The sequence below is a fragment of the Antechinus flavipes genome, chromosome 1 (assembly GCF_016432865.1).
Source record: "Antechinus flavipes isolate AdamAnt ecotype Samford, QLD, Australia chromosome 1, AdamAnt_v2, whole genome shotgun sequence".
In the NCBI taxonomy this organism is placed as follows: domain Eukaryota; kingdom Metazoa; phylum Chordata; class Mammalia; order Dasyuromorphia; family Dasyuridae; genus Antechinus; species Antechinus flavipes.
In genome coordinates this window covers 716,981,508-717,000,514 of record NC_067398.1, presented here as the reverse complement: position 1 = coordinate 717,000,514, position 19,007 = coordinate 716,981,508, and the positions used below count along the sequence as shown (strand labels likewise).

Sequence of the window (19,007 nt, the reverse complement as noted above, 5' to 3'; positions counted from 1 at the left end):
GGGCCGGGGAGGCCCGGTGCTCCTCCAGCACGGCCAGGAACTGCTTCAGCTTGGCACCTAGAGGCAGAGAACGGAAGAGCTGGGGGGGCTTAGAACAGAAATACGGAGCTGGGAGGGGGCTTAGAACAGAAATACGGAGCTGGGAGGGGGCTCGGAACAGAAATATGGAGCTGGGAGGGGGCTTAGAACAGAAATACGGAGCTGGGAGGGGGCTTAGAACAGGAAATACGGAGCTGGGAGGGGGCTTAGAACAGGAAATACGGAGCTGGGAGGGGGCTCAGAACAGGAAATATGGAGCTGGGAGGGGGCTTAGAACAGGAAATACGGAGCTGGGAGGGGGCTTAGAACAGAAATACGGAGCTGGGAGGGGGCTCGGAACAGAAATACGGAGCTGGGAGGGGGCTTAGAACAGGAAATATGGAGCTGGGAGGGGGCTCGGAACAGAAATACGGAGCTGAGAGGGGGCTTAGAGCAGGAAATATGGAGCTGGGAGGGGGCTTAGAACAGAAATACGGAGCTGGAAGGGGGCTTAGAACAGAAATACGGAGCTGGGAGGGGGCTTAGAACAGAAATACGGAGCTGGGAGGGGGCTTAGAACAGAAATACGGAGCTGGGAGGGGGCTTAGAACAGGAAATACGGAGCTGGGAGGGGGCTCGGAACAGGAAATACGGAGCTGGGAGGGGGCTTAGAACAGAAATACGGAGCTGGGAGGGGGCTCGGAACAGAAATACGGAGCTGGGAGGGGGCTTAGAACAGAAATATGGAGCTGGGAGGGGGCTCGGAACAGAAATACGGAGCTGGGAGGGGGCTTAGAACAGGAAATATGGAGCTGGGAGGGGGCTCGGAACAGAAATACGGAGCTGAGAGGGGGCTTAGAACAGGAATACGGAGCTGAGAGGGGGCTTAGAACAGGAAATGCGGAGCTGAAAGGGGGCTTAGAACAGAAATACGGAGCTGGGAGGGGGCTTAGAACAGAAAGACGGAGCTGAGAGGGGGCTTAGAACAGGAAATATGGAGCTGGGAGGGGGTTTAGAACAGAAATACGGAGCTGGGAGGGGGCTTAGAACAGAAATACTGAGCTGGGAGGGGGCTTAGAACAGAAATATGGAGCTGAGAGGGGGCTTAGAACAGGAAATACGGAGCTGGGAGGGGGCTTAGAACAGAAATACGGAGCTGGGAGGGGGCTTAGAACAGAAAGACGGAGCTGGGAGGGGGCTCAGAACAGGAAATACGGAGCTGGGAGGGGGCTCGGAACAGAAATATGGAGCTGGGAGGGGGCTTAGAACAGAAATACGGAGCTGGGAGGGGGCTTAGAACAGAAATACGGAGCTGGGAGGGGGCTTAGAACAGGAAATACGGAGCTGGGAGGGGGCTTAGAACAGGAAATACGGAGCTGGGAGGGGGCTCAGAACAGGAAATACGGAGCTGGGAGGGGGCTCAGAACAGGAAATATGGAGCTGGGAGGGGGCTTAGAACAGGAAATACGGAGCTGGGAGGGGGCTTAGAACAGAAATACGGAGCTGGGAGGGGGCTCGGAACAGAAATACGGAGCTGGGAGGGGGTTAGAACAGGAAATATGGAGCTGGGAGGGGGCTCGGAACAGAAATACGGAGCTGAGAGGGGGCTTAGAACAGGAAATATGGAGCTGGGAGGGGGCTTAGAACAGAAATACTGAGCTGGGAGGGGGCTTAGAACAGAAATACGGAGCTGGGAGGGGGCTTAGAACAGAAATACTGAGCTGGGAGGGGGGCTTAGAACAGAAATATGGAGCTGAGAGGGGGCTTAGAACAGGAAATACGGAGCTGGGAGGGGGCTTAGAACAGAAATACGGAGCTGGGAGGGGGCTTAGAACAGAAAGACGGAGCTGGGAGGGGGCTCAGAACAGGAAATACGGAGCTGGGAGGGGGCTCGGAACAGAAATATGGAGCTGAGAGGGGGCTTAGAACAGGAAATATGGAGCTGGGAGGGGGCTTAGAACAGAAATACTGAGCTGGGAGGGGGCTTAGAACAGAAATACGGAGCTGGGAGGGGGCTTAGAACAGAAATACTGAGCTGGGAGGGGGCTTAGAACAGGAAATACGGAGCTGGGAGGGGGCTTAGAACAGAAATACTGAGCTGGGAGGGGGCTTAGAACAGAAATACGGAGCTGGGAGGGGGCTTAGAACAGAAATATGGAGCTGGGAGGGGGCTTAGAACAGAAATACGGAGCTGGGAGGGGGCTCGGAACAGGAAATACGGAGCTGGGAGGGGGCTCGGAACAGGAAATACGGAGCTGGGGGGGGCTTAGAACAGAAATACGGAGCTGGGAGGGGGCTCGGAACAGGAAATACGGAGCTGGGAGGGGGCTTAGAACAGAAATACGGAGCTGGGAGGGGGCTTAGAACAGGAAATACGGAGCTGGGAGGGGGCTTAGAACAGAAATACGGAGCTGGGAGGGGGCTCGGAACAGGGGGTGTCAGAGCCGGGGGGCTTGGAGCAGCCACTGCATGTCAGTGTTGGAGTCCTCAGCAGGGATTACGGCCTCGGCCTTTGCAGGTGGCAGCGGGAGGTTTGGGGCGGGGGGCTCACCCATCACGGGAGAGATCCCCGCTTGGGGGCCCTCGGGGGTCTCCATGGAAGAGTCTGTGGGAGCGGAAAGGAGAGTCAGGGCGGCGAGCAGGGGAACTTCCCAAACCGGAGGCCTAGAGCTAGAAGGAGCCGCAGGAACAACCCAGAACCCCAAGTCAGAGGGGACGGGACCCCACATGGGACACAGTGAGCAACTAAGGCAAGTGGGGAGGCTCTCCGGGTCTGTGAAAGGTCAGGGGATGGCAGGGGTGGGGGGAGTCATAGAACACAGCCTGCCGAAGGGGGAGGGTCCCAGACCCCTAGTCAAGTCTAGAAACTCACTCTAGAAACAGACTGTCAATGGGGGGAGAAGCCTTAGAAGACACTGCCAAAGGGGGAGGGGCCTTAGGACAGCTTGCCAGAGGGGGAGGGGTACCAGAAATTACACTGTGGGGGGGAGGGGCCTGAGGGCTCCGACTTCCCCGGGGAGATGAGAGCCTAGAACCCGAGGTGGCCCGCGGGGACGCCGGGCAGTGGATCCTGGGCTTGGCCGCCGGGCGGAGCGGCGCCTCAGGACGCACTGCTGGTGAGGAGGAGGCCCTCGGGCCACTCCCTCCTCCCGGCAGCCGGGGAAACTGAGGCCCGGCGGCGCCCCAGCCCCTCCCCCCAGCTCCGAAGGGGAGGACCTCACCTCGAACTCCGGGCTGGCTGCGGGGGGCGGGACAGGCCCTGGACAGCGCCCTGCGCCGCGGCCGGAGCTGCAGAGGCTGCTCGGACCCTGGCCCGTGGGTGTGGTCGGCGGGCTGGCGCATCCGCACGAGCCGGGGTGGCGCCGGAGGGGGCGGGGCGGGGCGGCGACACTTTGTTGCCACTGCTTGGGGACAGCCCGGGAGCGAGGCCCCCTCTCCGCGCGGGGTCGGCGCTGGGTCAGCGCCTCGGGGGCGGGGCCTGGGGGGGCCACCAACGGGAAGGGGGCGCGCCTCCTGCCACCCCGGGTGACCCTGGACAAGTCACCGCTTCTCCGGCCCCGGGGATGCGCCCATTCTAAACTGCGAACATCTCAAGCAGCTCCCGCCGCGTTCTAGAGCCGCCCCCATCCCTGACATCCCCGGACCTAAACCCCCCCACCCCGCACTGACATTCCGGGTTCCCAAACCCCCTTTCCCTGACATTCCCAGACTTAAGCCCCTCCCGCCTCCCCCGCTGACATTTAGTGTTCTTAAGCTCCTCCCCATCTGGAACGTTCTGTTCTAGCCACCCCCCACATCCCATGTTCTTAAGCCCCTCCCATCCCTGACATTCCCTGACTTAAGCCCCTCCCGCCTCCCCCGCTGACATTTAGTGTCCTTAAGCCCCTCCCATCCGTCATTCCCTGACAAGCCATCCCACCTCCTCCCTGACAGTATCTTTAAGCTCCTCCCCCATCTGGAACGTTCTATTCCAAGCCACACCCCCCACTGACATCCCATGTTCTCAAGTCCCTCCCGTTCGACATTTCCCGACTTAAGCCACTCCCACTGACATCCTGTGTCGTTAAGCCCCTCCCACCCATCATTCCCCGATTTAAGCCACTCCCACCTCCCACTGACATTTAGTGTCCTTAAGCTCCTCCCCCATGGAACGTTCTATTCTAAGCAACACCCCCCACGGACATCCCATGTTCTCAAGTCCCTCTCATCCCTGACATAAGCCACTCCCACCTCCCCCACATGGAATGTTCTGTTCTAAGCCATCCCCACCCACACTGACATCCAATGTAATAAAGCCCCTCCCGTCTGGGACATTCTGTTTTAAACTACCCTGATCCCCCATTACCTCCCTTGTTTTCCGGCCCCTCCAGTTCTGACACCCCCTGTTCTAAGCCCCCTCCCAGCCCCGACATCCCTCATTCTCAGGCCCCCCCATCCCTGCTCCAAGGGGGGCACCCTCCCACTGCCCAGAGAGGAAGCCGGAGGCAGAGGCTGGTTCGGTTTTTATTTCTCTTCTGCGTATTTACAGCTATGTACACTCGTATTGACATTATTTCACAGGATTATTTTACACCCTCTGGGGGGGAGGGGAACCTGGTGGCGCACAGTGGGGCCGCGCCGCCCCGCCCCCCACCCGATGCCCGCTTCCCTGAGTGGGCCGGGGCTCCGGGGAGGCTGCCCGGCCCGTGCCCACACCCACGGCATCGCCCCCGGCCGCTCAGGGCGCGCTGGCGTGCATCTTCTCCACGCAGCCGGCCCAGAAGGCCAGCAGGCGGTTGTCGCGGTTGAGGCAGAAGTCGGTGAAGTCCTTGAGCAGCCGGTCGGCGAACTTCTCGTCGCCAGTGGCGCTGGAGCGCCACGTCTTGGTCAGCATGGTGTTGTAGGCCCAGTTGTAGCCCACGCGCTCCTCGCAGAACAGGTTCTGGCCGCTCGAGCTGGTCGAGTTGCGCCGGCGCCGCTGCTGGCCCGAGAACTTGCGCTTGGAGTAGGGCAGCTGCAGGAAGACGGTCCCTGCGGAGAGAGGGCGGCAGGGGCCGTCAGGCCCGGGGGAGCGGCTCCCTGGGGCGCCCGTGACCGGAGGGGCCCACCCTGGGCCCGAATGCGGCCTTCACAGAGGGAACCCCCACCGGGAAGGTGAACGTGGTCCCTACAAGCTGCGCCAGAGAGGATTCTGGGGGAAATGCTGCTCTGGACAAAGAGGGCACAGCCCCCCGGATGGGAGGGGCCTTAGGAGTCCCAACGGGGAAACCTGGAAGGGTCCGGCCCTGGACCACGGGGAGGTCAGAGAGGGGGAAGCCGAGGCACAAGGGGGCGCTCTGCTCTCCCACTGGGAGGCCCGGGCCAGCCGGAGTGTCTGTGGCAGGGGGACCGTGCTGGGGGGGGACATGTCTAAGGAAGTGGGAGGAGCCTCGCTCTGCTCCCGACCAGAGAAACTACGGGGAGGAGGAAGGGGAGCAGTGAAGGCCCTTCCTAGCCCAGGGTCCCACAGTCCTTGGCACGGGGGTCCTGCACAAGGCCCAGGGCCCGGCCCCTCCTCCGAGCCAAGCCCCCAGCTTGGAGGCCTTCTGAATCCTCGAATCCAGAACTTGGCTCCGGGCTGCTCACACTCACCCCGACACTCAGACCTGGCACACGGGCACACGCACGGGCACATGAGTACACACGGGCACACACGGGCACATGGGCACACACGGGCACATGGGCACACACTCCCAGAGCCAGCAGCAGCCACACACGCCTTCTCCCACCATGGACAGCACCCACCCCGCCCCCTCCTCCTCTGGGCCGCTTAGGGAGGGAGAAGGATCCATTTTTAACCGGGCGCTTAACCCAGTTTCGAGGTGACGTAAGTGAGGTTTGGAGACCGATGGAATTGGGGCAGACATTTCCAGGCCAGGCCTCCTCCCCCCACTCCGGCTCCGTCCAAGGCCGGGGGAGGGGCGGGGGCCTGTGCCACGTGGGGGACCGTCCCGGAGGCCACCAGGAAGGGCGCTGCCCCGGGGGCTGCCCCACGCCCTGGGAGGCGGGGCCCGAAGGGGAAGGCCGCGGGGCCGCGAGGTCCCCGGCCAGAGCGGGGTCTTTCTGGGCCCGGGACGGGCCGCCGTGTGACGCCCTCCTCCCACTAAGGCTGGGTGCCGCCCCCCGGTCCCCAGGAGGGTCTCCCGGCCGCGCCCTCACCCGTGACGTGGATATACTGCGGCTTGTTCTCCGAAGGAAAGTTGAAGGCGGAGGCGGAATACTTGTCTTGCACAAACCCGAACCTGAGGAGCGGGAGGGGGCGTGAGGGCCGAGGAGCCCCCTCTTCAGCCCGGCCCCACAGGACTGACTGGGCGGACGTGGCTCCCCAGCCCCGCCCCTTCTACATCCTGGCCTTGCTCCCACCACTTGAACTCGGCCCCCGGGGCTTGACCAGGCAGAGAGGAGAGCTCTGAAGGGCTCAGGCTGAGACAGCAGAGGCCCAGAGCATGCTGGGAAGTTGGCCACGGACAGAGCCAGGAATGGACTGGGGCGGGGGAGGGGACCGCTCCCCAGGGGTGCAGGAGAAGGTGTGGGCGAGAGCCTGGGGAAAGAAGGGGCGAGCCCGGGGTCCCCTGGCATCACAGGGCTGGTGCCCCAAACCCGCCTGGCACCTGGCGTACCTGTGAGCGATGGCTTCCTGGAAGAGGTGCATGCGGTCCCAGTAGGTTTCTGGTTCAAAGCCTGGGGGGAAAGGTGCGGTCAGCCTGGCAAGGGGGGCACAGGAGGCGGGGCTCAACGCCCTGGATCAGGGAGGCTTCCCAGCCGGCCAGCAGGGCCGCGCCACAGGAGGGGGTCACGCCACGGGAGGGGGTTGAACCACAGGAGGGGCCGCGCCACAGTGGGCGGGCTGTGCCATAGGAACAGGCCGCCATGATGGGGAGGAAGCTGTCCCCAGAAACCCGAGCGGGGCCGGTGGCCCTTTGGGGGTCCCTCCATGTGCGTGCTGGAGCACCCAGAGAGGCTTGGGGGGCTCGGTGCTTTCCCTTTGAACACTCTATCCAGCTTTTGGCTTTTAAAAATCTGGAGCACGTTCACATGACGCACAAAGGGCACAAGGGAGGCCAGCGCGAGCCTCCAGCTGCTGGTCCTTAATCACTTAGAGCGGTACCTTTCCCTGACTGTCACCATGGCAACTGCGGCGGCTGCTGGCCCAGAGCCCCCTGGGGCAGATGCAGGCAGCAGCATCCCCAGACAAAGCAGCCGTGCAGCCGAGCCCGCTCCCCCCCCCCCCCCCCCGACCCAGAGGCAGGGGCTCAGAGAGGAGGCGTCCTGGCCCGAGGGACAGCGGGGGTGGGGGGCGCAGCCCCCCAGGCGCCTCCTTCTGGCTCCTCGGATTCTGGCTGGCAAAGTGGGGGTCGGCCCTAAGTCTGCCCCTTCTGGGACGGGACACATCCCACCCCTCGGGGGCGCACACGGTAGCTTCCCACAAGGGAGAGGGACAGGCTCTCCCCAAAAACGGGCCCTGCTTTCAGGGCGGACGCCAGGAGGGACTGGGGAGGCTGCGGGCTTGGATGGCCCCACGGGAAGCCAGACCGTGACCAAGGGCTGAACTCCTGAAACCGGAACCAGGGGGCGAGGGCGTCCCACCCATTAGGGGCCGTGGGAGGGAGGGCCGCCCGCGCCCCCTGGGCTTCCCCCGGGCACCGAGGCCCCGCCTTACTGTCGAACAGGTGCTCGCTGCCCTCCTTCACCAGGCAGCTGACGTTGAGTGGGATGAAGAGCTGGGCCCGCAGCGGGTCGCCGTACAGGTAACTGGGCAGGGCGAAGGGGCCTTCCAGAACCGGAACCAGCAGGAAGCCGCAGGAAGTGGCCTTACGGTGCCAGCCCTGAACCTGAGAGAAGGCCGGGCCTCAGCCCTTGCTGCGCTTGCCCGGCGGGCCCCGAGACGGGGGCAGGACGGCGACCCCCGGGTCCCCCGAGAGTAAATCCCGGGCTCCCTCGGGGGGGGTCCCGCCCCCCGCCCACCGCCCGGCCAGGCCCTCACCATCTCGAAGAGCACGGCGGCCGTCACGGCCATCCAGTGCAGCTTGATCTCGAAGGCGGCGTTCAGGGAGAAGTTGCCGTGGTAGTAGCAGCTGCACCACTCCAGCCGGTCCGTGCGGTTGTTGACGTCCACGTCCAGGGTCACCGTCCTCTGCTCGGGCACCGTGGCCGCTGGGTGGGGATGGGGGGAGTTGGCGGGGGGGGGGCATTCTCGGTTTGAGCCCCCGCCCCTCGGCCCCTACCTTGGCCCCGCCCCTTTCCCCCACCCCTTGGCCCCCCGCTCGCTCGCCTCTCCCTTTGCCCGAGGTCACACTGACCAGCCCCCTCTCCCCAGGCTGGGGGCCTCACAGGGGCTCAGCCTCGGCTCGGCTGCCCTTCCTGCACTGGGCCGGCCCAGGGGCTGCCCACGGGGGCAGGACAAGGAGGGAAAGAGAAAGGCCTGGGGGAGAGGAGGCTTCGGGGCCGAGTCTCGGGGGGCAGAGGCGGGGCTGAGGATGATCGGGGGGGGCACCGCAGGAAAGGGGGAGGCTCCAAGGACCCGACGTGCCGAACCCGCCTGAGCCTGGGGGGCCTCGGAAGCCGTGGAGCAGGGGAAAGGGGACCGGGAAGCCCCGGAGCAGCCCGGAGCCTGCCGGGTCTAGGACGGCCCCCCTGGGGGAAGGTGGGAGACAGGGCCCTGAGGCCGGGGGCTGCGGTGACTCCGCGTGGGCTCGGCCGAGCGGCCCCTGGGGCCGAGGGGGGGACCCGGGCCTGTGGCACAGGGGGATGGCACAGCTGACAGGGCCGGCCCCCAGCCCCGGCCTCCCCCGCCCTCCGGCCTCGCCGGCCCCTTCCCCAAGGCCTCGGGGAGGCCGTCAGCACCCTGGAGAGCGCGGCCCGCAGACCCCCGGGAAGCTGAGGGGACGGCCCCTGCCCCCGGCCGCCGTCCGTGACGTACCCAGGAGCGCCGCGGCCTGGCTCCTCCCGCCAAAGCTGCGGCTGAAGGAGCTGTGCCGGCTGGCGTAGGAGGCGGGGCGGCTGGGCAGCCAGGGCAGCAGGAAGGCCGGGATCTCCGAGTGCAGCAGCTCCTCGGCCACGAAGGCCACCTCGAACCACTTGCGCTGGAAGGCCGTGAAGTCGTCCATGGCCGCCGTGTGCCACGTGGCGGGCTGCTGCAGGGCCCCTGGGGAGACGCCGAGGGAGGGTGGGCCGGGCCGGGGGCTGCTGTCGCCCCCCCCCCAGGGGCTCCCCCCCGCCCCCCACGGAGGGACCAGGAGGCCCCACACCCCGAGAGGCCCAAGGGGGCAGCTGGGGGCGGAGCCCCGGCCGGCCCGGAGAACCCCCCCCCCCCCCACGGCCTCCCCGCCCCCGCTGACCTCGCTCGGGCTCCCTGTCGCCCACGATCCTGTAGAAGTAGAAGCCGTAGATGAAGGTGCGCAGGGCCTCCCCCGAGGCGTGCGTGATGAGCTGCTCCTCCAGCATTTTCTAGGGGAGACGGCAAGGGTCAGGCGGGGGCGGGGCCCGGGCGGCTCCGAGGGCGCAGGGGGCTCCCCCCACCCCCACCCCGCTCCCCACGGGCGCCCGGCTCACCTGCATGATGTCGCTGGCCATGACCTGGGTCTGGACGCCCTCCACGCTGCTCACCAGCCAGTGCACGACCTCCGCGCTGATGAAGCAGGACGCCGAGAGGCCCTTCTGCTCCGACAGCAGCTGGATCCCCGTCCTGGAGCCGCCGGGGGGGGGGGGCACAGCTCAGTGGGACACCGCCGACAAGGGCCGAGCCCCGGGGGGCAGCCTCACCCCCGCCCCCCCGCCGTCCTCCAGGGAGCGCCAGGAAGGGGAGGGACAGAGAGGGAGCCCCGGGCTCTGGGGGGCTCCTGGAAGGAGGCCAAGCCTGAGCAAAGGGGGCTGGGAGAGCCCGTTTCCCTGCCTTTCCCAGAAGGCCCCGGGCCCCCTGTTCCCAGGCCCACGTCCGCCTCCCTCCCCCGGCCTCCGGCCACTTACGAGGGGTGCTTCATGGCCTCCAGGATCTCCAGCAGCGTGGAGGAGGTGGTCAGCGCGCTGGTCGGGAGCTGCTGGGAGCTGGAACACGGGGGGCAGCGTTGGTCTCCGTTCTGGGCCCGGAGCCCCCTCAGCGTGGCCGCGGGGGGCCCCCGCCCTCCCCAGAGGCCTCTCTCGGGTCTCTTCCCTCGGGCCAGACGCCGCCTCCTCCGGGAAGCCTTCCCACGGACTCCCCACACGGGAAGGGCCCGGCCGCTCCCGGACCAGCGCTGGGAAGCGCGACGGCCCGAGGACTCCCAGCAGGCTCCGGGGCCGCGTCTCACCTGCCATCGCCGGGGTTTGCGGGCGGGCAGCCGGGCTCCCCCGCGGTCTGCGCGCCGCCTCTGTCCGCGGGCTGCCCCAGGCTGACACCCGGGCCGACGCCGTCCAAGGCCAGAGCGGGGCCCTGATCCACCGAGACCTGCGGGACGTGCGGGGTCAGCGGGGGCCCCCCGGCCCGGGGCGCGCTGCGGAAGGAGGCCCCGGGGGGCCGCGCCCCGTGCGGAGGAACGTGGGGTCCCGCTGCCCACCCAGGAGACGAGTCAGCGCCCGGCTCCGCGCCAGCCGGGCGCTAACGTGGGGGGGCACAGAGACTGGTCCCGGACGGGGAGCACTGGGCATCGGCTGCCAATCCTCGCCAATCCCGTCGCCAAACCAGGCGGGGGGGCCCGAGGCCGGGGCGGGCGGGGACCCCCGACAGGCAGGCACGCAGCGGGGCCTGTGCTTAAGGAAGGCTCGCTCCGGGGGGCCGGCCCTGCTCACTCTGGGCCTTGGGGCCCGGGCCGGGCGCTCGGCCTGGGGAGTGACCAGTGCCAGCTCTCCCGGGAAGGCGGAGGGCCAGAGGGCTCCCCAGGGACGGGGCAGGGCGCCCACTGCAGGACAACGGGCAGAGATGCCTCTGGGGCCCCTTCGGGTCAGCCGCTCGCCCCCCTCCCCATCGCCGCTCGCCGTGGCCGCACTGCCCAGGTCCCCCGGCCATCAGCCCCGAGTGCCGCTCAGCCGGGGTCTCCTCCCCCCACAGCAGCGGGGGCTGCTCACTGCCGGGCTCCCCGGACGAGGGGGCCGCCTTGGGGGTGCTGCCAGCCTCACTCTGCCCGCGGCGCTGCCCCCAGGCTGGCACTTCTGCTGCCGCCCACTCTCCCCCCAGCATCAGCCTCCCTTTCACAGGAGCCGCGGCGAGGGGACGAGGGCAGGGCCGCGGGGGTTCTGTCACGTGACTCTGGGCCAGTCCCCGCCCTCGGGTCAGAGGTCTTCCTCTGCTCCCCCCTCCGTGGCTGGGGGGGCCCAACAAACAAGTCGGGCCCGCGCTAGCGCTTATGTGGCACCTCGTGGATACGCCCGAGGAAGTGGGTGCTGTTCATTATCACCATCGTACAGATGAGGAAACCGAGGCAGACCCTGCCACGCCACTGAGGGCGCAGCGCTCTAACCGCCCGGAGCAGCCCTGTGGGTCTCGGGGCCTCCCCCAATCACCTGCTCTCGGCTCCCAGGCTCCTCCCGGGGGGGACGTCCCGAGCACCCCCGGGCACTTCGCTGAGAGAAGCGGGAGCGCCCAGCCTCGCTTTGCCTGCCCCCCCTTCCCCTGCTTTTCTGACATCCCTCCCTAAAGCCCAGTGACCCCCCCAAGAACTTCTTGGCCTCCCCCCGCTTCCTGCCAGCCCCGCAGAACGCCCCTGTGACCCCTCCTGGAGGGGCCCGGCTTACTCAGGGGGCTCCGTATACAGGCGGCACTCCATAAACGTTTGTGGAATCAAGGTCCCCGAGCCTCATTTCCCAGCCTCGGGCCCCGGGGGAAGCAGCCGCCCCCAGCACCCTCAGCAGCACCGCCCCCTGGGGCTCCCTGGGCGACCGGAGAGAGAAGGCTCTGCCCGGCGGCACCTGAAGGGGGCGCGAGCGGAGAAGGCCCCGCGTGGGCCGGCCCCCCTTCCTGCGGCCGAGGGGTGCGGGGGTCCCGGGCCCTGCCCCCTCTGCAGGACACGAGACAAGGAGCCGCTTCCTCGGTGCCGCGGGGGCTGGGCCGGGCACAGGCAGGTCCCCGACGGGCAAGGGAAGAGCCGGGCCCCGACCCTGCGGCCGTGAAGAAGAGGAGGGGGATGGGGCCCAGGGCTCGGGGCCCTTTCTACGATGGCCGCTCTGCACTGGCCCGCGGTGCCGGGCTCTGGGAGGGGGGTCTGTTAGGGCCCCACGGCACCGCAGGGAGACTGAGGCAGGCGGCGCACTTGCCCAGGGTCACCCGGGGAAGCCGCGTCTGAGGCTGCGTTTGAACTCGGGTCCTCCTGACTCTGGGCCCGACGCGCCGCCCCCCGAACCCTGGCTGACCTAAAAACTGCCGTTTGGCTCCCAAAGGGCACCAGGGGCCCGTAGATGCTGCCCGGGCCAGGAGGGAGCGGCGGGCAGCTCAGGCGGGACGAGTGCGGGAAGGACAACCGAGGCAACACTGCTGAGCGCCAGGCACACAGCAGGCGCTGGATAAATGCTCATTTCCTCCCCCTCCCCCTCCATCCCTGCAGGAGGAACAAGAACCGATCAGGAACAGAACCCGTCGGACCAGGGGCAAGAACGTGAAGGCCGGGAGTCCTTCTGGGGGAGAGGCTGCGCCAGGGACCGGCCCAGCCGAGGCCGAAGCCCGAGAGCCGAGGCCCGGGGCCCGGGCAGCCCGGAGGTGGGCAGAGAGGCTCCCGGGGCCGCCCAGCCTCCTCCCGAGTCCGTGGCCCGGCCTGTGCGGCCAGAGGAGACGGTGGCGGGGGTTTGACTGACCTGGGGGTGGAAGGCGGAGGCGGCCGGACGTGGGCTGCGGACGGACTCCGTAAAGAAGGCCCCTTCCTGGAGGCGGCAGGGGAAGAGGCGGCCGCCGGGTCGGGTCGAGGAGGTGAAGGGCACCAGCAGGCGGTCACGGGGGCCGGGGGCAGGGCAGCAGAAAGAACCGGAGGGGAGAACAACAGGACAGCAAATGAACCAACCCGAGGCTTCTCTGCAGAGGCGGGGGCGGGGGGGGGCGCCCGGGCCCGGCAGGGAGGACGAGAGCGGCCCCGAGGAGCCCCTGGCGCAGGGCGGGCGCAGCCCCCAACGCTGTCGGCCCGGCAGCCGGGAAGCGCCCCCTGTGAGCCGGGCAGCGTGTTAGGCACCGGGGATGCCGGGGGAGCAGCCAGACTCTGGGCAGGGAGGCCGCCCATGGTGCCCAATGAGGAGCCTGGACCCCCGAGGCTCAGGGATTCGCACTCAGCTCCCTGCGCCGACTCATGTCCAGGGGCACGTCCTCGGCGCTCTCCTTCCGTCTGGTGACATCCTCTCCCTTTCTCTCCCTCCGCCATTTCTCAGAAGCCTCCTCCCTCCACAGAGAACGCCAGGATCCTCCCAGAGCGCAGAGACCAGGGAGTCCAAGCCGTTCATTTTACAAAAGGGGAAAAGGCGGCCCCGAGGTCCCGGGGCTGGATTCGAATTCGCCTCCTCAGACTCAGTCCGCACTCTTGTCTGAGCTGCCTTCCCGAGGCCGGGCCCGAGGGGCCGCGCTGCCCGAGTCATTTCTCTTCCTCTGGGATCAGGGCGCAGAGGAGGCAGGAAGGCCAGGAGGTTTCTTTGGGGCCTTTGTGAACACCTTGTGCTTTTCTGGTCCCGTCTCCCCTGATCCCAAAGGGCCGGGTTTGAGTCCCAGCCCTGCCCCCCGGATCCTGGTCTGCAGGGAGGCGGCCGCCCGAGAGGCTCTGCCAGCCCCGGTCATCCCGCCCTGCTCCCTCCTAGAGCTTAACTGGGACACTGGGGACATCCGACTTTCCCAATAAAAGACAGGCTTCTCCCTCAGGCGGGGAGGGCGGCTAAGTGGCCCAGGAGCTAAAGCACCGGCCTGGAGAAGGCCGAGTGCAAATCCAGCTCCAGACACCCCGACCTGTGTGACCCTGGATGAGTCACTTCACCCTGTGTGCCTCAGTTTCCCCGTCTGTCAAATGAACTGGAGAAGGAAATGGCCAACTCAGGTACCTCTGCCAAGAAAACCACAAATGGGTCCACGGGAAGTCAGACAAGACTGGAATGATTCAAGGTAGGAGTAGAGCTCTAACTTCTGTCTTTTTCCCTTCCATCACTTGGCACAGAGCAGGTGCTTAATAAATGCTCATCCGTGGCATAGAGCAGGTGCTTAATAAATGCTCATCCGTGGCACAGAGCAGGTGCTTAATAAATGCTCATCCGTGGCATAGAGCAGGTGCTTAATAAATGCTCATCCGTGGCATAGAGCAGGTGCTTGATAAAAGTTCATCCCCGGAAGTTGGTGCGAAATAAACACTTGTGGACTGATGGACAGTTCCACCAGATTCCCCAGAAGCCGAAAGTGAACGGTCCAATCAAACGGGCTGGGTGACCGAGGCCCCTTGCGCCACGGAGGCGCCCGCAGCCACAGATCTGGGGCCAAAGGGGATCTCAGAGGCCGCGGTGGCCGATGGGCGGGTCCTGGGAGAAAGCCGCCAGCCGGTCCCCAGGCCCAAGCCGTGTTTGTGGCACTTGAGGTGCCAAGCACCTGCCCCAGGGGGCCTCCTTTGGAGTTCATGGTAACCCTGGGGGGGGGTCCCTTTTACAGATGAGGAAACTGAGGGAAATGGAGAAGGTCCGTCTGGGGGTCCCCCAGCTCAGATCCAAGGCTCTGCTCGCCGGCTACCCCCCCCACCCCCTCCCGGGGCTCCAACGCTGGGCCGCTGATGAGGGGCTGCCCCGCGGGCGGGACTTCCGCCTTCCCCAGGGCCCCTCTCGCGGGGCCGCGCCCACATCCGGGGCACCACCCGGCGCTTCTCCGGTCCGCGGGGGAGGGACTGCCCGACAAGGGGACGGTGGCCTGGCCGGCTCGGGCGCTCCCCTTCCCCGGGGCCCCTCTCCCAGCGGGTCGGGGGCACCGTGGCGCACACCTGGAACCCAGCCTCAGACTCTCCCCAGCAGGGGGCCCTGGGCCACTCCCTGCTCCGGCGCGCCTCAGTTTCCTCCTCTGTAAAAGGAGCTGGAGGAGCCGACCCCGCCGCATCTCTGCCCGGAATCCCCCGGAACGCGCAGCCGGGCCCCACGTCGCTCCCTCTCCTTCCCTAGGAGAGCTCTCCTCGCCGTCGGCGCTCGCCGGGTCTCTGGGGCCTTCAAGGAAGCCGGTGCAAAGGCGCCCGGGGCATCCACCGCCTCCCCTCAGCCTGGTGCCCGCGGGGACACCGCCCACTCTCTCACGGGCTCCTTCGCCCCCTGAACGCCTCCCCCCATGGGCCACAAACCGCGTCCCAGGCCCGGCCCCTCCTCTGAACCGACTCCGCTTTGCCGGGGTTTCTTCAGGAGAGAATGAGCCGCGGGCAGCCCCGTCTCCCGAGAACAGGCGACTCCCGCCCCTTCGGACGCCCCGGCCGCGCGGTGGGGCCGGAGCTGCCTCCCAGGGGCCGCTGACCAGCTAACGAAGGTGAGCCCCGTGGGCGTCCGGACAAGGCCGGGGCACTGCCCGGGGACACTCAGGGCTGCCTCCCTGCGCCGGGACGGGGCTCTCACTGCGCCGGGGACGGGGCTCTCACTGCGCCGAAGCCAGCGGCTCCCGATGAGCCACCAACGTGGGCGAGAATGAGGCACGAGCGGCCAGTGGCCTCCGAGGGGGTCTGAGAGGGGACGCCGGGACCGATGGGCCGAGGAGACCGGGGGGGGGGGGATCTAGGGGGCGCCCGAGAGCAGCCGACCGCCCCTCCGACTCCAGAAACGGAACCTTCTCCTGACACCCCCCACAAGCTCCCCCTCCTCCCTCAGCCGAGAAGAGACAGGAGGAAGGGCAAAGGGCCGGGGAGCCCGGGTCTGCGGACGGAGCTCTGGGCGCGGGGGGCCGGGGGCCGGGCCCGCGTGGTGTTCCACGGCTCACTTCCCAAAGTATTTCTTCTGTACAATAGCCCCTAGTCGTCAATTTTTAAAACTCTCATTAACAAAGTCCAGGCGTCTTTCGTGATGATAAAAATGGCGTCCTCTGGGACGGGAGGGGCAAGAGAGGCTCCGGGCTGCAGCAGCGGCCGCTCACAGCTGGGACTCAGCAGGCCAGCGGGGGAGGAAAGGCCACGGCCCACAGGAGTGGGAGGGGCCACGGGCCTTCCTGGAGTGGGATGGGGGTGGGGGCAGCGCCGCCCTTGCTCACCTTCCGAGGGCTGTCCAGGTAGGTGGGCGTCAGCGCCACGCTGCTGTTCTCCGCCGGATGGGCAGGGCCCTTGCCAGCATGCAGGCTGGCCTGCTGCTCTCCCAAGCACCTAAGGGGTGAACAACAGCCCTGAGACGTGCTGAGCAAGCGGATTAGAGCCCTGACTGCCTCCTCCCAGTCGGTGCTCCCTCTGGCCCTGCCTCCTCCCTCTCCATTCCTCCTCTGGCCCTGCCTCCTCCCGCTCTGTGCTCCCTCTGGCCCTGCCTCCTCCCACTCCGTGCTCCCTCTGGTCCTGCCTCCCCGTCTGTGCTCCCTCTGGCCCTGCCTCCTCCCACTCCGTGCTCCCTCTGGTCCTGCCTCCCCGTCTGTGCTCCCCCTGGCCCTGGCTCCTCGCTCTGTGCTCCCTCTGGTCCTGCCTCCCAGTCTGTGCTCCCTCTGGCCCTGCCTCCTCCCAGTCTGTGCTCCCTCTGGCCCTGCCTCCTCCCGCTCCGTGCTCCCTCTGGTCCTGCCTCCCAGTCTGTGCTCCCCCTGGCCCTGGCTCCTCGCTCTGTGCTCCCTCATGCTCTGACTTGGAGGCAGGAGAAACTTGGGTCCCAAGCCGGCTCCTGATGCTGCCTGGCCAGGAGGCCCCCGGAGCCTTCTAAGCCTCCATTGCTGTGACCCAGGGTTTAGCTCACGGGGTCACCACTAGTCCCTCAGCAAACGCCGGCGCTCTCTGCGTCCCCGGGCCCCTTCGTAGGCCTGGAAGCCTTCCTTCCCCCCGCTCTCCTCCCTTATAGTATTAGCTGTAGGCACCCCCCCCCCATATCCAGCAAGAGCCTAATAAACGTTTGCCAAATGAGTCATGCACCGAGAGGCCCCTCCTGGAATGAGAGATCCGGCTCCTTCTGATGGCCCTGGATGGGGGGGGCTCCCAGCGCCTCCCAGGGCCCCCCCCAGTCCTGCCACCCTGGCCCTGCCCACGGAGGGAGGGAGGCCAAGGCTGGGCCTCCGAGTGGCCAAACCGAGGAAAGGCCCCGGGGGGGCGGGGACGGTGGGCTAAGGCCCTGACCCCCGGCCCCTCTGCCCAGGGCGGGCTAACCACTGAGCGTCTCCTTCCCCGGGGCCACAGGAGCCCCAGCCCCCGGAGAAGTGCTGCCCAGGGGAGGCCGTTTCCCCACAGTGCCTGGGGAGGGGCAGAGGCCGGGGGGGGGGGACAGAGGCCCGGGGGGGGGCCACCACCCAGCGGAGAAGCTGCGGTGACCCCTGGAGGTCCCCGAGGCCGAGGGCACGGCCACAAGGGCCAAGGGCAGCTGGGGGGGGGCAGCCGGGGGCCCCCTGTCTGTGGGTGGAGGGAGCAGAAGGGACCCGCCCACATGGCCTTCAAGGCCTGAGCTGGCAGTCGTGGCCCCTCCCACCTCCTCCAGGCCACATGAGGACGCAGATGGAGCCCTGGGCCTGAGTTCAAATCCAGCCTTAGACACATCGCCGAGTCACTCTACCTTTGTCTGCCTCAGTTTCCTCACCCGTAAGCCAGGAATAATTAACAGCACATGTTGTGAGGCTCAAATCAGAAAATGTTTCTAGAGCACGTTGCAAACCAGAAAGTGTCACCTAAATGGCAGCTGCTGCTTTTTCTTCCTCCTCTCCTCCTCCTTCATCCTCCTCCTCCTCCTCCTTCATCCTCCTCCTCCTCCCCAAAGCTGCCCCGAGATCTCCTTCCTCTCAGTCCCCATTTAAACAGTTGCCGCATGGGACAAGGCGTGTTCCGCCCGCTGCAAAGGGCAGGAAGAGCCGGAAGCCCCGGGGAGGGGCTGGGGGGCTGGAGCAGGCTCGCTGCCAGTCAGGGCTGGCCGCCCTGCGCACAGGGACCCCAAGGAGAGGCAGCTGCCCCGAGAGGGGAGGCGGGAGCTCGGAGCCTCCCACCCGGCTGTGCCCGCGGGCTCGCCCTCCCCCCGAGGACGCCTTCCCCAAGGGCAGCCCAGACCTCGGCCATGCTGCCCACGCCTGCGGGACGAGGGCCAGATTCAGAGGCAGCAGGGCCGGGCCGGGGAGAAGGCCGGACTTCGGGTAATGTGACCCTCTCACGGGGCAGGAGACGCAGACCGGGGCCAGAAGGCCTTGGAACCCCCGGTGTGACCGCTCAGTCAGACGGGCAGAGGCCGAGGAGCAGGACCGCCGGCCACGACGGGAAGCCGGGCCTCTCTCTGCCAAGGCAGCGACCCTCCCACCATCCTCCAGGTCCGGCCCTCCGTGTCCACTCTGAGCTCCCCCCAGTCCCAGGCCCACAAAGAAGCCGCCCCGGGCCAGCCCCCCGGGGTTTGGCCACTTCAGCCTAACCCGGAGCCGCTCTCCGAGATCTTCCTCCGCCGACGGCGCCCGGGGGCAGGGCCAGACTTCCTCCCCGGCCCCAACCAAAGCAACATCATCGGCCCAGCGGCGAGCAGGGGCCGGGGGAGAGCCCGGCTGCCTTCCAGGAAGAAACCGGCCCGAGCCGCGTAAAACAGGCCCTTCTCCTGCCGGTTATTTCTCACAGAGAACGTTCTGGTCACTTGGAGCAGGTTGATTATTTCTAAACAACTTGAACCGTATTTGAGCGATTTATCGGTGTCGGTTCCCCCTAAGGTGACGTCGGCAGCAAGAGCTCGCTCCCGAGGGCCGCCCGTGGGCGGGAGGCGTGGGGGGGGGGGGGGGGGACAGGGCGGAGGGGAGGAGGGGCTGCTCGGGCCTACGGCTCCTCCTCCTCCTCCGTCTGGCCTCGCTCCGGGGGCTTTCCCCACGCTGCCGCTCTGGGCCTTCTTGTCTCCGTGGTTACCCGGAGAGTGACCCACAGCGACCCCCGGCCAAGGAGAAGCCCAGC

At 67.1% G+C, this 19,007-nt stretch overlaps 1 protein-coding gene across 3 annotated transcripts in view; it reads right to left on the bottom strand.

Annotated features, from left to right (window-relative positions):
* Positions 1-4,503: 4,503 nt before the first annotated feature.
* Positions 4,504-19,007, bottom strand: part of DEPDC5 (DEP domain containing 5, GATOR1 subcomplex subunit) — a 73,355-nt gene continuing 58,851 nt past the window's right edge. For 2 of the 3 annotated variants that reach the window (XM_051973172.1, XM_051973173.1), the window contains exons 32-43: positions 16,169-16,277; positions 12,796-12,861; positions 10,323-10,459; positions 10,003-10,080; positions 9,589-9,721; positions 9,375-9,483; positions 8,957-9,181; positions 8,021-8,190; positions 7,697-7,868; positions 6,657-6,717; positions 6,196-6,278; positions 4,504-5,028 (exon numbers count right to left, since the gene is read on the bottom strand). In XM_051973172.1, coding sequence (XP_051829132.1) covers positions 4,736-5,028; positions 6,196-6,278; positions 6,657-6,717; positions 7,697-7,868; positions 8,021-8,190; positions 8,957-9,181; positions 9,375-9,483; positions 9,589-9,721; positions 10,003-10,080; positions 10,323-10,459; positions 12,796-12,861; positions 16,169-16,277 — 1,636 coding nt within the window. In that variant the 3' untranslated portion in view covers positions 4,504-4,735. The remainder of the gene's footprint in view (positions 5,029-6,195; positions 6,279-6,656; positions 6,718-7,696; positions 7,869-8,020; positions 8,191-8,956; positions 9,182-9,374; positions 9,484-9,588; positions 9,722-10,002; positions 10,081-10,322; positions 10,460-12,795; positions 12,862-16,168; positions 16,278-19,007) is intronic. The other variant, XM_051973174.1, reaches the window with a different exon arrangement.